At 35.1% G+C, this 15,456-nt stretch overlaps 1 protein-coding gene across 6 annotated transcripts in view; it reads left to right on the forward strand.

Annotated features, from left to right (window-relative positions):
- The window catches only part of CWC22 (CWC22 spliceosome associated protein), a 34,091-nt gene extending 19,363 nt beyond the window's left edge, over positions 1–14,728 (forward strand). For 5 of the 6 annotated variants that reach the window (XM_076342494.1, XM_076342498.1, XM_076342497.1 and 2 more), the window contains exons 15-20: positions 4,998–5,075; positions 6,241–6,393; positions 7,340–7,467; positions 8,445–8,546; positions 8,644–8,840; positions 12,212–14,728. In XM_076342494.1, coding sequence (XP_076198609.1) covers positions 4,998–5,075; positions 6,241–6,393; positions 7,340–7,467; positions 8,445–8,546; positions 8,644–8,840; positions 12,212–12,798 — 1,245 coding nt within the window. In that variant the 3' untranslated portion in view covers positions 12,799–14,728. Of the gene's footprint in view, positions 1–4,997; positions 5,076–6,240; positions 6,394–7,339; positions 7,472–8,444; positions 8,547–8,643; positions 8,841–12,211 lie in introns of those variants that run through there. The other variant, XM_076342499.1, reaches the window with a different exon arrangement.
- The last annotated feature ends 728 nt before the right edge of the window (positions 14,729–15,456 follow it).

Raw genomic sequence — 15,456 nt, forward strand, 5'->3', positions numbered from 1 at the left:
AATCCCTGAAGATATAGAACATCAGAAAATGCACATATAGGTGCAGAATCTGGATATTGAGTTAAAATTTGGAAAGACCCATTAGTGGAACCAGTTTACCCTCTTTCATTCTCTCCAGTTAATAACGTAGATCACATATTTAAAATTGAAAACAGCTTCTAAATAGTTCAGTAGGTGTGAATGAACTAGTTGCTTTGGCTGACCTGAGATTTCTTTAATGACCTGAAGGATGAAATAGGGGTTACTCTTAATAGGCTTGTGGATCGCACAAAGGGGCTGAGCTTTGACAAGAGAAATCATCTAAACATAGATGGATTATTCAAAATATCACTTGAAATAGTTAGTAATGGATTAAAAGAGGTCTTTAAAACCATACCTATATGGGTTGAAGTCCCAGAAGCACAACTTAAGTTTTTAAAAGTACTTTAATTACATGATATCTATTAGATAAGATTATTTTAAGCATATGCTCATAACTTTTAATGAGTTTAAATTTTTCAGCTCTTACTGATCTTTTCTACCAGAAAATAATTTTTTTTTAAAAAATCTAAGACTAATTTTCAACTATCTTGAGTGCTTAAAGCTTAACTGTAGTTTTTGGAAAGTAGGCTGCATGGGCTTTATAAATGTGACAGGTGATATTTATGTTAACAAATTTCCAATAAACATAAAATAAAGCTTTCTATAATTGCATCTCTTTATGACATTAAAGATACTAATGAGGTAAAAATAGCCAGTTTCATTATATAATTAGGAAGCTCATTGCCCTTTCTGTGTATGTTGTAGTATATGTCGATGCCTACAAAACGAAGGTATAGAAGACAGAAGTATGCTATATTTTTGTGTTACTGATAACAGGCGTTAGCTAGAATTCTGACTAGACTTTGATCTTCCAAATATGTATGAATGTATGCATTTAACCTAAGGAGATGGAATTGCTCAGATTACCTCAGTGGCATCACTTAATTTTAAGTTTTGCATGTGTAGCCATGAGGTGAAAGAGAAGCAGATACTATGGGGCTTTAATGTATTATTTCACCAGACTCTGTGTGTGTGTGTGTTGCAGACTTGTAGCATCATGATTAAAAATATATCTATCCTTATATCCAGTTAATGATTCCTGTGTAACAGTTACAGGTCTGATTTGTGCAAGATTTTTGATAACCATATTCAGCTTTAAGCATCGTTGCTCTAAACATAAAACAGGACAAGGTAAAAAATGGTAAATAAAGGGACAGTAAAAGTTGAGAAGGACTATTAGCTGACCAAACACAGGACAGACCTGGAGACAGTGTAGTAGCTGTCGAAAGCGCTGCACATAGTTTGCCAAGAGGTCACCTGCTACTGAAACACCTTCCATGGCTTTGCCAGCCTTGGCTCTTAAGTGGTAATTCAACGAATGAAGAAGAGAAAGAGGAGAGGTGCTGGAAAAATAGGTACATGTGACAGTTACACATTAAAATATGCAGCTGTAGAGAGAGCTTTAAGGTAGTAAGTGGAAGTCAAATACACTTCAGCTGAGAGGAAAAAGGAAAAACGTAGCATCTGTAAAAGCAGTGCAGATGTATAAAATGCAAGGCACTAATTTCACATAATTCCAATTTCACTTTGATTTAAACCAGCCTATGTCCTTTATTAGGTTTGCTTCCAGCAAATCAATTCCTTTAGTTCCTTGTATGATTGTAGAAACCAAGTGCTGGGATTGATAGTTTTGTATTTTAAGAAGCTACATTAGTTTACAGGGTGGGAATGTCTTATGATTGCTTCAGCTTGTGTATGCAATGGATGGAACAGAGCTGTGTGGCTGGCAAGGGAGGGGAGGTGGAAATTACATCGCTTCCAGCTAGGGAGGGGAGAGTGAGACCTCCTCTTGGAGGCAGCCTGTGGGGCAGCTCCAAAATTGCAGTCTTAGCTGAATGCAAATGTTAAAGAAAAGAAATAGAAAAAAAAGGAAAGAAGAAATGGGAAAAAAAAAGTCATAACTGTCAAAAGGAACAGTAAAAAAGGATCAGAAGGGAGTGAGAAAGCTGAGTTGCTCTTCTATCTGCAGTGAACATAGCCTTTGTGTGAAGCTGAGAGAATATAGAGTGGGCAGGGTGTGCTTGTTTTTTAAAATGGTAAAGCTGGGGGAAAAAAGCAAGTCTGATTTTTCTGTCTTTTCCTAGCTTACCCTTTAGCATCTTCAAATGTATCGTTATACTTGCCATGTTACATTGAGCCACGGTCCATCTAAACCATTATCCTGTTTGGGTAAGAGCTAGTAGGAAATGTTTAGGGAGACCGGTACGAAAAACAGTGTATTTAGAGGGAGCTTTCTCCTTATCTTCTGTCTTAGCAGTTTTGAAGTCTGTTTTTTTCCATGATACAATAATGAATTCAAGATCTTTACAAAAGATCATTCACCATCTGTATGGGATGTCAGATATTTTCAAAGCGTTTTACTTCATGATTGGATAGCTATACATACTTTCTTAACTAAGCTGAATAGTCACTTGTTGAGCATTGTATGAGAACTGTTGAACAATACAGTATATAAATTGCCTGTAAAATTGGGAAACAAATTCATTGCATTCTTTAAAGCAAGTGATGGACTAAAAACACACAGGCTTTTCCTGTGATAACAGGAAACACCAGATAACAGATAACACCAGAAGTGTTATCACTGGGAGCGTAAAAATTAGTTAACTATCCTTTAAAGCTATAAATGAAGCTAGAATTGCTATGAGAACTTGTCGCATCTCTCAAAAAATAATTAAATCATTTTGAAGTTTGTTAATTTTTAATTTGGAAGACAGTTACTCTAGACCTAACCTTGAGTTGTTTTGGTAACACTAGCAAGAATGTCTTTGTGGGCAAATCTATTTTCATGTGTGTGATTATTCAAGATACCCTCCTAGAAATCACTGTAGTATTTAATTAAAATGTTAAAATATTTAATTACTGTAAACCACAGGGGATACCAATGTTGTAATTGCATTTAAGATGAGGAAGAAAAGTAATTTTTTTCAAGTCTTGCTGACTATATTAGCAGTGGCATCAGCACTTTACCCTTTTTATTGTTTAAAAACTGATTAACTGCAGCATTACTGTAAAACAGAATAATATAAAAAGTTAATATGCATTTTAATACATCACACTAACACAGTGTGACAGCGTTGAAAGGAATGCTTTTAAACACATCTGTAAGGTTGTTTCATACGTTACTGCCTTGATATTTGGAGGGGGTATTTTTTCTTGTTCAGCATGGTTGGCTTTTTATTTGTTTTGAGTTTTTGTGATGGGCAAAACATTTCTTTTCGGAATACATGCTTGGAAGAATGGTACAAGTGGGAGAATATGAAATCTGGTATATGTTACAGTAAACTGGTGTAAGATATAAAGGGGACAAAATGCTTGAAATTATCCAATATTTTATGGGAGTTTGTTATTAGTGTAAAGAGAAACTAAATTAATCGTGGAAGATACATGACTGACAGCCAAAAACCTATTTGGGAATGTCATAAATTGGTTTAGGCTATGAAGTTGGTCTTATGAGAAAGTAGTAATAAACAGGACTGCAGTTTTTCCCATTAACTTCTCTTTAAGTGCCGTGTGTGTTTCATGGCTCTTAATTTATATAGAAGTGTTTGCTTCACTTGTCTAAATTACTGTTTCAAAATGTGCCCTAAACCAGTTCATAGCTGTATTACAATCTATAATTTACATAGTAGGGCAGAGTAATAAGTTTGTCTTTAAACTTGTGTACTTGCCTAGGTCACTGCTCTCAGGTGGTGAAGGGCTCTGGTCCTAGAGGCGAGGTACAAAGCAGAATCCACCCGTGCATGTTTCCTTCTGGTTCTTGGTTTGATGTGTGTGAAAGAATAGGAGGTGGTAGCTGCCAGAGGGTGATTCAATAATGATCTTGGGGTGACGGTATTGGGGAACAAGGAGAAAGGGAGCCAGACAACCTGTGTTCCAAAAAGACTGGGGCTAACTGTTCTAGACAGTTGGTATCAGTGGAGGGAGAGCATCTTCTGCGGGACTGCCGTAGCCGGTGCTTACATCCATGTCCACCATGGAGACGAGGAAAAACAGAAGACAGGCTGTCGGTGATGGGGGATGCACAAAAGTTTTGGGAGGCTAATCTAGCTAGGCTTCCTCTGCTCCTTCCTAGCCAAGAAGGAGAGATGCTCTTCTAGAGGGTGATTCACGACATGAGCCTGAAACAGCTTCTTTGGAAAAGTTCCTCTCATTCTCTTGGTTATAGAGGAAATCTAGGCAGATCAGCCTCCTGAGGCTGAGTATAGTCTTTCTGAACGTCACCTTCGGGCCTCTCTGAAGCAATTGCAGTAAAGCACTGCCTTCTGCTTGCTTATGGTAAGCAGAGCTTGTGGTGAAAATTATGGCTGAATAATTAAAGATATTAGTATATACTAAAATCTATAGATATTTCTGATTTTTGGAAGTACACTGCTAAGCATGCACACTATAATTGAGTTTCCAAATGGCTTGTCTATATGCCATTTTGACATTTGGAGGTTGCAAAGAATCTTCATTTTCCATAAATGCAGGGATTGGTGCTATTAAAAAAAAAAACCCAAAACAACAAAAAAGAAAAACACCAAAACAAAAAAACAAACAAAAACCACCAAAACCACAAAAAAGCCCTCAAGACCTTCCCTTTTTATCTTATACCTCCTTTTTTGTACTGTGGTAAAGTCAGTTTGTAAATTAGTTTTGACGTTGTTTGGTGAGATGTACAGTGTGTTAACTCATAAATTTTAGCTTAAGCAGAAGAGGGAATTTGAATGGCAAAAGTTCGTATTCATGCCCCAGATAATTTCTAAAACATGAGAAATTCAGAAAACTACTGATGCTGCCAATAAAGTTTTATGTAAATGCTCTTGTTTCAAAGCTCACATTCATGTAAGGCTTTCTTCAATATTTTGGTACTTAGCAGCAAAAAAACATCATTACTACAGTGAATTTACCTAGAGAATTTTTTTTCCTTTAACTAGAAAGAGCTCTGCAATATGATACTTGACTGCTGTGCTCAGCAAAGAACATACGAGAAATTCTTTGGGTTACTGGCAGGGGTAAGTTCTGTTTTCAGATTTTACACTTTATGGTAGATAATTTCACTGGTTTACTCTATTTTTTTTGTGTGTCAAACTTAAATTTTAATGGATAAATAAAACTAATAGTCTTTTTATCATTCTGAAAATGGTTATATTAGTTGATGGGTTGTATTAGTTGATTGAATTAACATTTTGATTGTAATAAGCATAGTGAATGCAGAATGAGAGAACTCATTTTCTCTTTATATTGTTGCGCTTTTTTGCCTCCCTCTTTTTTCATTACTGTAGAACAATAAATCAGTGGCAAAGGAATGGTACTAAAAAGAGGTAAAAGTATTATGAGTTACCAGAAAATACCCATTTTACAGTGCTGAAGATTAATTTTGGAGACTCCTGTCTTCTACTACTTTGTTCAAAACTGCTTAGTAGGTTTTATTTAGAGCACAAGACTTAATACTTACTGTCCTGGGGTTGTGGGTGGGTTGGTTGTTTGCTTGTTTGTTTTTCAGTAAACAGCTAGCTCTTTGTTTTTGTGTAACTAATTGCTGATTTAGTTGTAGTTATTTCTTAGTTAAGTTTTCCCTATCTATGATATTGACAGATCTGACTAGTTAAGATAAAATACTTGTCTTCTCAAGGGAGCAAGTTATGCTGAATGTTTTTTTCCCTTTGTATGTTTTATCCAATATTTGGGAAAATACTTCTGCAGATAGTCAGTTATGAAGCACTAACCATATGAATCTACACATTCAGTAGAATAGAAATGTTAATTTCCATGTTCTTTGGAATGTTTACATCCAAAATGTCTTACCTCTAGCTGTGTTCCCTGCTGCCTCTCATATTTTTAAATAGTCATTCAGTGATGTCATGAAAAAAAGTTATATTTGATAGGGTTACATCAGGTGAAAACACTGGATGTACAGAAGTAAAAGAAATTGCTGGATAATTTGCTGTAGTTCAAAATTGATGATTACTAATTTGCAATGCAGATGAGTTTCTTGTTCTGACAAACTGCTGAAAGCAATAAAATGTATACATTTGAAGGTATTTTCTTCTCTAAGTGTTATTTAAAAGGAAAGTCTTGCAGTAAATATTTGCACCATTAGGTCACTTAGGTGCAGGTTATTTGCATGTTTAATATTTTGCTTAATCTGGTTGTTTAAATTGTACAATGTTGTCTCAGCGTTTCTGCATGTTAAAAAAAGAATATATGGAATCCTTTGAAGCTATTTTCAAAGAACAATATGATACTATTCATCGTTTGGAAACAAACAAACTGAGGAATGTTGCCAAGATGTTTGCTCATCTACTGTACACCGATTCAATTCCCTGGAGTGTAAGTAAAAAAGGCTATTATCCTAGATTTCTATTTCAATAATTCATCTCCAGTATTCAGAAATAATATATAATACATTCATTTCAGTATTTATTCTACAATTTGGAACTACTTGTATTTGTAGCAAACTGGATTATTTTAAGTATCTTCTCAGACACTGTTGAACAATTCTGTGTTGCTCCATCTTCTCTTTCTGTCCCCTGTGCATCGTCACCCACCCTCCCCCGTTCTTAAGTACTTGTTTTAAGCTGTTATTTTGTGGAGCTCAGCTGGAATTGGTTAATTAAAATGTACTTTTTTAGAATTTTGAACTTTTAATCAGCAACGTAAATAGCAGAACAGTCTCTAAAAAACAAGCCTAAAGAACCCTTTAAAAATTATCTTTATATATGAAATTGTTTTATATAAGAAATTGTTTTATATAATTATAAGAAATTTAAAAATACTGCCATTTTGTGATTTAAGTGCCAAATAAATAAAGGCAATCTTGCATTCTGATATATTTATTTCTTCATTCTTAATGTTATATTATTATATCAAGGTAACTTCTCTTTTCCTACTGTTCTATTCTTGTTTCACAGTCTAGTCTAATTGTCATTCTTCAGGCACACACAAGTCAGTCCAAATATTTCACCTCTTTAGAACTTAAGTCCCAAATCTTTAGCTTCCCAGAAGTTCACACACCTTATTTTCTCTTGTGAAGCTTTCCTGGATAAAATAAATCCTTAAAGAATTAGTATTATAAATATGATCAGAAACTGCTCCCAGGTGGTAGAAAAGAACTTTTGAGGAAGAAAGTCTTGACTAGGAATTACAGGGTGTATGTTCGGGGGCGGGGGAGATCGGTCTTTATTGGCTATGTCAGGAGGACAAAGGTTTTTAAGATAAATAAAATAATGTATGTTAAACTTAAGGGTTTTTCTAAATATTTTTCTAAATATTTCAGGTCCTTGAATGTATAATACTGAGTGAAGAAACTACCACATCCTCCAGTAGAATTTTTGTCAAAATATTCTTTCAGGAACTCAGCGAATATATGGGACTTCCTAATCTAAATGCAAGATTAAAAGATGAGTAAGTTGAAATTTTATTTTGAAAACTGTAAATTTAATTAGTTTCTTTATCTGAAAAAGTACAGATAAGAACTCTGTTTTCAAGTTCAACTAAGACTGCAGTTCTGTAGCTGCAGTACTTCAAGAATAAGTTCATGTATAGATTTAATCATTGCTGAGTCTCGTTAAGCTGAGTGTGTTACCATCAATTTGGGTTCAAGTGTGTGCATGACTAGTTGCAAGATGTATCTTATATTTTTTTTTCCCTATGATAGTTCAGCTTGTATAAGAATTTTCCAAGTGCAAGTCTATTTTTAAGTATTGTCAGCTATATAGCTCTGTAATAAATGTTACTATGGCTTCTTTTTCTGACAAAACTTAGAAAAAAACACATAACTATTAATTCCAGTTTTTCTAGGATTAGTTGCTTATTATTCTTAAATATGGTGTAAATAATGCATTCTTTTAAGCCTGTATGTGATGTATGTGATGTATGCCTGAGAATGCCTGAACATTCTGGCAATGTTCCTTTCAGTTGCTTGAGCTGTTTCCTGTGAGTTGGGATTTCTTCTGTGTATGATGAAGAATTTAGTAGATGCTTTAGCTCATGTAAACTTAAACTTGAAACTATACTTAGGGCCCTGTTTGGGATTTCAGCATAGATACTTGGATCTTTGAACTTCTTGGTCAACAAGTAATTATCCTTTGCTATCCCAGGCTACTGCGATTTCACAACTCTCTTCAGGGCTTCACAAAATCAGGCTTTCTGTTGTCATAATCTGACAGTACGTATGTAATTCTTCTGTGTGTGTGAAGAAGCTTATGTTTTCATAAAAGAGCAAGTTTTTAAATAGCATTTTGGTCAGATACATCACAGATATAGACAAATGAAAATATTGAAAAATGCATGAAGAGATCCATACAGTTTCTTTCTCAGTTATTAATGAGAATTAGTGCTAAGATGGCATGGTGTTTAATTTAGATGTTTGTTTTCATCAGAACATTGCAGCCTTTCTTTGAGGGATTGTTGCCTCGGGATAACCCAAGAAACACTCGCTTTGCCATCAATTTCTTCACTTCTATTGGCCTTGGAGGACTAACGTGAGGAACACTTTTCTGATTTTTATATTTACTTTCCTTCCTTACCCCCCCCCCCCCGCCAAAAAAAAAAATTGAAAAAATTTTTTTTGTTAATTAGGGATGAACTACGGGAGCATCTTAAAAATGCACCAAAGATGATAATGACACAGAAACAAGATGTTGAGTCATCAGATTCCTCTTCATCTTCAGAGACAGACTCTTCCTCAGATTCTGATTCTGACAGCAGCAGTAGTAGCTCAGAGTCATCCAGCAGCAGTGACTCCTCATCTAGCAGTGGCAACAGCAGTGACTCAGGTACTTAAACACTAACTATAACTTTTTAATTCTCTTTTATTTACTTCTATACAGCTATTTATTTCTATTTCAATGTATGCTTGTTTTGAGGAAAAGCTAGCTATAGACAGAGTTAGTTTCTCTGCTTTAAAAACTAATCAATTTTTTTAAACTTACAGGTTTTAAAATACTAAATATTGCTCATGGAAATTTATTTTAGAATTTAGAAAAACTGAGTTCCATTTTTGGAGACTTAAATATCTGAGGAACGTTGTTTTGTAGATTACTTTTTTACACAGTTGATACCTGTTGCACAGTACTATCACTTCAGTGGAGGGTGGAGGGATTAGATAGAGTCATTCCCTATTAATATCTCTGCGGGATGCTTACTGGTGAACTGTAGAGACTAATATCTACAACTGGTTTTTTTTGCTTGGCTTGATTGTGTGAGCTTGATACTACTTGTGTCCTTCCCTGTAAATATGTGCCTTTTCATGGATCAGAAATGACATTGTTCAGTTCTAGCTGAATTATTCTACTTCTGAGTCTACCATTTCTAATTCCTCAGGAAGAGTTTGTGTGGTGATAGAGTGAAGGTCTGTAGGGAAATCTCCAAGGAAGAATTAGCTTTTGCTGACAACTTAGTATTTTGTAATTTTTTGCATTATAATTAGTGTTTGGCATCTTATACCATCCTGCTGATGTAGAACCTTCTGTTTGTCATGAAGTGTCATAAACATTGCTTAATCTATAAAGTACATGCTAGTATGAGTTAGTGTGTGCAGTCTCCCCCATTGTATATAACGTGAGCAGATGATAGCACAGCATGACTTTCTATAGTACAGAAGCTTGCTGATTCAAAGTTAATTTGATTTATCATGTGCCTTTGAAATGAAAATGTTGATTAATAAAATAAAAGCAGTGTGAAGTGCTCATGCTTTGGAAATGCATTTTTGTTCTCCATTGCAATCTTACTGTACAAAGTCTGATTTGTGTGTCATCACATTAATCGCATTAATGATGACAAAGCACTAGAGGAGGGCACAGTTAAACAGGGTCAGAGGAGGCATTAGTTCAGTGAAGAGCCAGATGGCTCCTGCATAGACAGCTGCAGCTCTGCTGAGCTGCTTGATAGGAACCAGAGAGGTAAGTCCTTAGTGACAAACCAACTGAGTCTGCAGTCTGCTAGTATGAACGCTTTATTTTTGTAAGTTTAGGACCTTCCCTTTTAGTACTTTTCCTTTCTCCATTCAGGAACACATTCATTAAAACTTGCATTTTGACATCTTTGCAGCCTGGTCTCACTTTTTTTTTTCTGGTTCTTGTGTAGTTAAATGCAGTGGTCAGAACAGTAATTGGAGATAACTATATTCTTTAATGGTAAACTTGGTTGAGGTTCATTACTGGTTATAACTCCAGGTCTTCCTGTGTTTGCAGCTTTTTAAATCTTTAAAATAACTTGATAGAGTTGAAACGCATTTTTCAGAGGAATGTGCTACAGTATTTCAGTGTTTTAACAGTGCAATATAAAAAAGAAAATAGAAAAACTGTTGATTAGAAATTGAGCTTAGAGCTATATTAGAGATTACTGTCTTACTGACGTTAATGTGTGGAACTTCACCAGCTAGCTCAGCACTGCTCTGGAGAGGTCGTTCCAACCAAAACAGGACCAGCAGAGGATGAAATTTCTCTGTTATCAAAGCAGCTTTTTCCTTTTGTATTTACTTTCTCAGGTCTTTTTCTGCATTCTAGTGGATGTAAAATAATAAGGAAAATACTGTTTAAAAAACTTAATGTATTAAAATCTAGCTGAAGTGATCCGTCATCGCATTTTATCAGAATGCCAGGAAGCCTTAGTTCAGACATGAGACTAGCCAGCTGCTGTAGGACTCAGATATGTGATGTACTATTAAACTAATTAACGGCTGTGGTATTTTCAAAAAGTGATTAGAAACAGTTAGCTGATATGATACTATAGTTCATACAATAAGGTGAATTAATGGTTATTCTAAATGGCTGTCACTTCAGTGTTTACTGATAAACGCTGTCGAGTGAAATCTAGAGGTTCCTTATAAAGAGCAAACAGGAAGAGTAAGGCCTCTTCCACTGAGATGAGCGCTACTGTGCATTTAGAAATACACAAGTTTTAATCTGAAATTGTTGACAAAGCTGTCACTATTTCTCCTGAAAATGAGCCAGAGGGCCATTTCTGTGTTGCTGCGGTATCGCTATCTCAAGCCATTTCAGCATGCCTCTGTTTCCTCATAGGATAGTGTTGGAGGTTTTCCCCATCTGCTGTTTTTAATCTCCATTGACTGATAAGCTTTTCCAGGAAGTAATTGGAAAAGTAAATTACTTTGAGACTGGATGGTCTGGGAAAGGTGATCTTTCTAAAAAAAAAAAATACTTCTGAGAGTGCTTTGATATGTGACTTTACAGCCTGTGCCTGGTCCTTTTGATTCAGGTCAACGAGATTATGATGATGGGTAGAGGTTCTCGGAAATCGAGCATCGCTTGCAGATAGCTAAGGGATAAAAACCCTGCTGATGGATACTTCTGAGTGGCAGCCATGTCTGTACAAATTTGAGTTGTTCCCTCTTAAGCAATTAACTGGGGGGGGAGGGGGGGAAGCAAGGTTGTTGGAGTTTTGTCAGTACATAGAATTACAAATCTTTTCAAATATGGAAGCATATCTTACATAACCAAAAAATTCTTGGATTGACAGGTTTGCAGATCTTATGTCAGATTCCCATTTAGGGAGTTACTCTGTTTTAACACTGATAGGACTGCTTAGTAATGTTTTGCATTCAAGTGCAGGTTTGGGGTTTTTTTGTAAATTGAGGAAGAAGTTTCTTCTTGGTTTGAGCTGCATCATGTTCTCAATACCTGTATAGGCATTGTAAATGGGATGAAATGCAGAAGGCTATTCCCTAATTTCTTATTTGTATGCTCTTAAGGTTTTGGGGTGATGCGTTGTGACCTTGCTTTTGTTAACGTGAGGTTCTTGTGTTGATAACAGTGGAGTTATTGAGAAATATTGAAGCTTAGAGGAAAAATGAAGAGTAGTCTTGGGCTTGATAGTCATTTCACACTTTTATGGAGAATTTCTCTTTATGTAAAATAAAAAGCCTGTAATGCAGACAGACTTTTAAAAATAAAAAGTACCTGCTCAGTTAAAGAATGGGTGAATTTTCCCCCGTTGCATGAGACACTCAGCTGGGGGTAGGGATTTTGATAAAATCAAAGCTCGTTATTTTGAAACCTTCGTCCAGATACGTACCCACAAAACGTTTCTGACAAAGGAATAACTCTCTAGAACTTTGTGTAGTTTAACAAGTTAAGCGTAATAAATTAAAATGCAACCTTATTCCCGTAATTTGTTATAATTTCAGATGTTCCTAAAGCCAAAAGAAAGAGAATGCAAAAGAAAAATAGAGAATCTGATAAAGTTTCCAGGAAAAAGCAAGAAAGGAAAAGGAAATCACTTGAAAAGAAAATGGGAAGGAGGCAGCAAGAGGAAAGAAGTGATACTGAGAGCAAATCAGAAAGAAATCACCGAAATTTGAGAGAATCACACAGGAGAGATGACGTATCAAAATATCATCAGAGAGATGAGTCCAATGGCAGAGACGGTTACCATAGTGGAAGGGATAAGAACCATGAAAGAAGTAAGGATCTAGAAAATAAACACAGTAATTCAAAACCGAAGAAAGCAGAGAGGAGAGCTTCTTTGTCTGATGATGAAAATTACAGACACTGGAGCAAAGATAATGGACATCGCAGTAGAAAAAGAGAAAGATCAAAATCCGGAGAGAGAGCCCATAATAATTCAAGTCCAAGAGAGGAGGAACAAGATAACCGATACAGAAATGGTTCAGAGAAGCACCGAGAGAAGTACAGCCGTTATTCTGACCAGTACAGAGAATCCAGAAAGAACGAGGACAGACGAAGGGAGAATTCCCCACACAGACGAAAATAATACCTAACCAGAGTTGGAAATAAATGTGTATTTCTGAGCTGTTAAAACTGTATTTTAAAATCTATTACTGAACTTTCTTTAAAAAAATTTTGTACAAAGTGATAGTTTGCATTTGTAAATTTTATCAGACTTTTTCAAATTTTCAGTACCACTTTTTTTAATAACTCTTGCATTGAGTCTTTCTGTTAAATTCTTCCTTTGGAAAGATGAAGCTGTTTATTTTGTGAATAAAACCGTTAAGATCTAAGTGAAATGGCTGTTTTTGTCACTTAGTTTCAAGTATTTATAAATGTAACTTTTATAGTCTAAAAAAAATTGGGTTTTAACTTTGCTTGTTAATTGAAATTAATTCAGTTAATTCAGTAAATTGATACTGGGGCTAGGATGATAAATGTAAAACTTTCAGATTACAGTGTGAATGTTACATGAGAAGGTTTTATAAACATTTTTAAACATCAGCAGGAGCACTTCAGGCATTCTATAGCTGTATATTCTTTCAACTTTGCAAACATGAAAACAAGTTTGACCAAAATTTTCAGGAAATACTTCAGTTGATTTTTTTTTCCCTTCAAGAGTTAAAAGTTGGAAAAGCAATATTGCTGTTTTAAATGTCACATTTGAAAGTGTGTCAAGTTGTTCTGTTACTTTTCACAATGTTTTTTAATATTGTAACATCCTGAGCTAGTTACACTTGTGATCTTAGAGACAGGGGAAAAAAAGTTGTTTTTTTTAACTATGAATTTTATTTTAAAGTCATAGACTTCAACTCTAGCCCTACAAAGGAAGTGTTTAAGGAACATCTTTCCCAGTATATAAAAAAAGAAATCAAAATAAGAGGTGTTTCAAATCTTTTTAGACATTTTGAACTACATGGCTTGAAGTGCTCAAGTTTATTGGAAGCAAAGTTTACAAAAAAAAATTAAGTTGCTGCAGCAGTTTATAATAGAAATTGTTCTACCTGAAGTCATTTGAAGCAACTAGCTCAACATTCTTTGTATGAGTAATGAATCAAAATCATCTGGTTAAGACTCTAAATCTCATTAGTAACTAAGAAAAACTTTGAAAGTCTTTCGGCATGAAATAAGAAATAGTGTGGACGTGGTCAGTGGGAGTGACCGAGGTGATAGTTGTACATTATGCAGTTGTTGATGCCATAAGACTACTTTTTTTTTTTACTTTGTGAAATGAACACAATTGCTGGGCATATGAGAATTTACACATTTCATGTGTAAATCATATTTCATCTTATATAAAGCATAGAACATATATTTGAGCTGTTTTATAACAGAAAATAGAACAATTCCTAAGGAAATAGATCAGTTTTTCCTAAATCTTGTCACAACATTTTTCTAAGAAAAATGTCACATTTTAAAAAAAGAATTCTGTATTTGACAGAATTTATTTCTGCAAGCTTTCATGTAATAAATCATTTTTAGTCAAAAACATTTTCATGGAAAATAAATTCATATTGCAGAGAAAAAATAAGGTTTCTATCTTGTTATACCACACAGCTAAAAATGCTTTAGTGGCATCATGAGGTATATGTTGTTTAAACTGTGGTGGTTTTTTGCCCAACGCACTTCTCACTTTCAAAATGATTTGTGCATTTTGGCAGTGTGTGTTAATTCCAGGAAAACTTAATTTGAAAGAATGCTTTCTAAAAAGAATTCTGCTGATAATTTTTATGCTTCTTTGGTAGCTCTCTACGAACATTATTGAAAATGATCTGTACTTCATAATGGTTTAATTGTACAAACGTACTTAATTTATCTAGAGTAATACTCTCCTTACTAGTTATGGGTTTAATAGCATAAATTTCATTAACCCATAACTCTTGAGATATTCTGTTCAAGTTAAAAAGCTTGTTAATTACATCTTTAATAAATGGAAATATATTAAAACAATAAATGTGAAAACATAAAACATTTATTAAAAAATAAAGCATTTTATCTCAGACGTGCTGATCGGGAAATGCCAGCTTAAACATCTCCAATTTTTTGTGTTATTTCATACAAGCTGATAAAAATATTATGTTCTTTGGTGAAAAAATGGAGAGGGTGAGATGAGGACTTGAGCCTGGGGTCTTAGCTGCATTTGCAATTTCTTGGTGGTTTTTTTTTTCATTTCCAGAAATATTAATAGATATTCGATAGAATAAGCTATTAAAAGTAGCTGTTATTTTTACCATTACTACTACGAGCCGGTTAATGTTAGGCAAAAGCAGTAAGACAAAGAGCAGGAGTTCCGATGTGTGCCTGTTAACAGGTGGGCGCTCAGGAGAACGGCTGGGCTGTGGCACACCGGAAGCGTCTCCAGCCCAGAGCCCGTACTGACGGTGGTCAGTAATGCCGCGAGCATTCCTAGCGTTTAGCAGACTGTCGCTTAAGGACTTCCTGAGCCAGAGGCACTATGTGCATCTCTGAATAAGGCCTCGCCTGTTGAGTGGCCTAATTCTTTAACTCATTTGGGGGGGATTCTGCGGCATCCTGTGCCAGGAGTTCCAGTATTTTACTCTACAGTATGTGTAAAAGTTTGTTTCCTTTATAGCTTCTGCCAGAACACTTTCATTTGCCGCTTTCTGATGTGTTTTCTGAATAACAGTGTGTAGTTGTTTACTGCTTGCTATCTTGTGTGTGATTTTATAGATCTAAACCTGTA

Source organism: Aptenodytes patagonicus, chromosome 6, assembly GCF_965638725.1.
Source record: "Aptenodytes patagonicus chromosome 6, bAptPat1.pri.cur, whole genome shotgun sequence".
In the NCBI taxonomy this organism is placed as follows: Eukaryota; Metazoa; Chordata; class Aves; order Sphenisciformes; family Spheniscidae; genus Aptenodytes; species Aptenodytes patagonicus.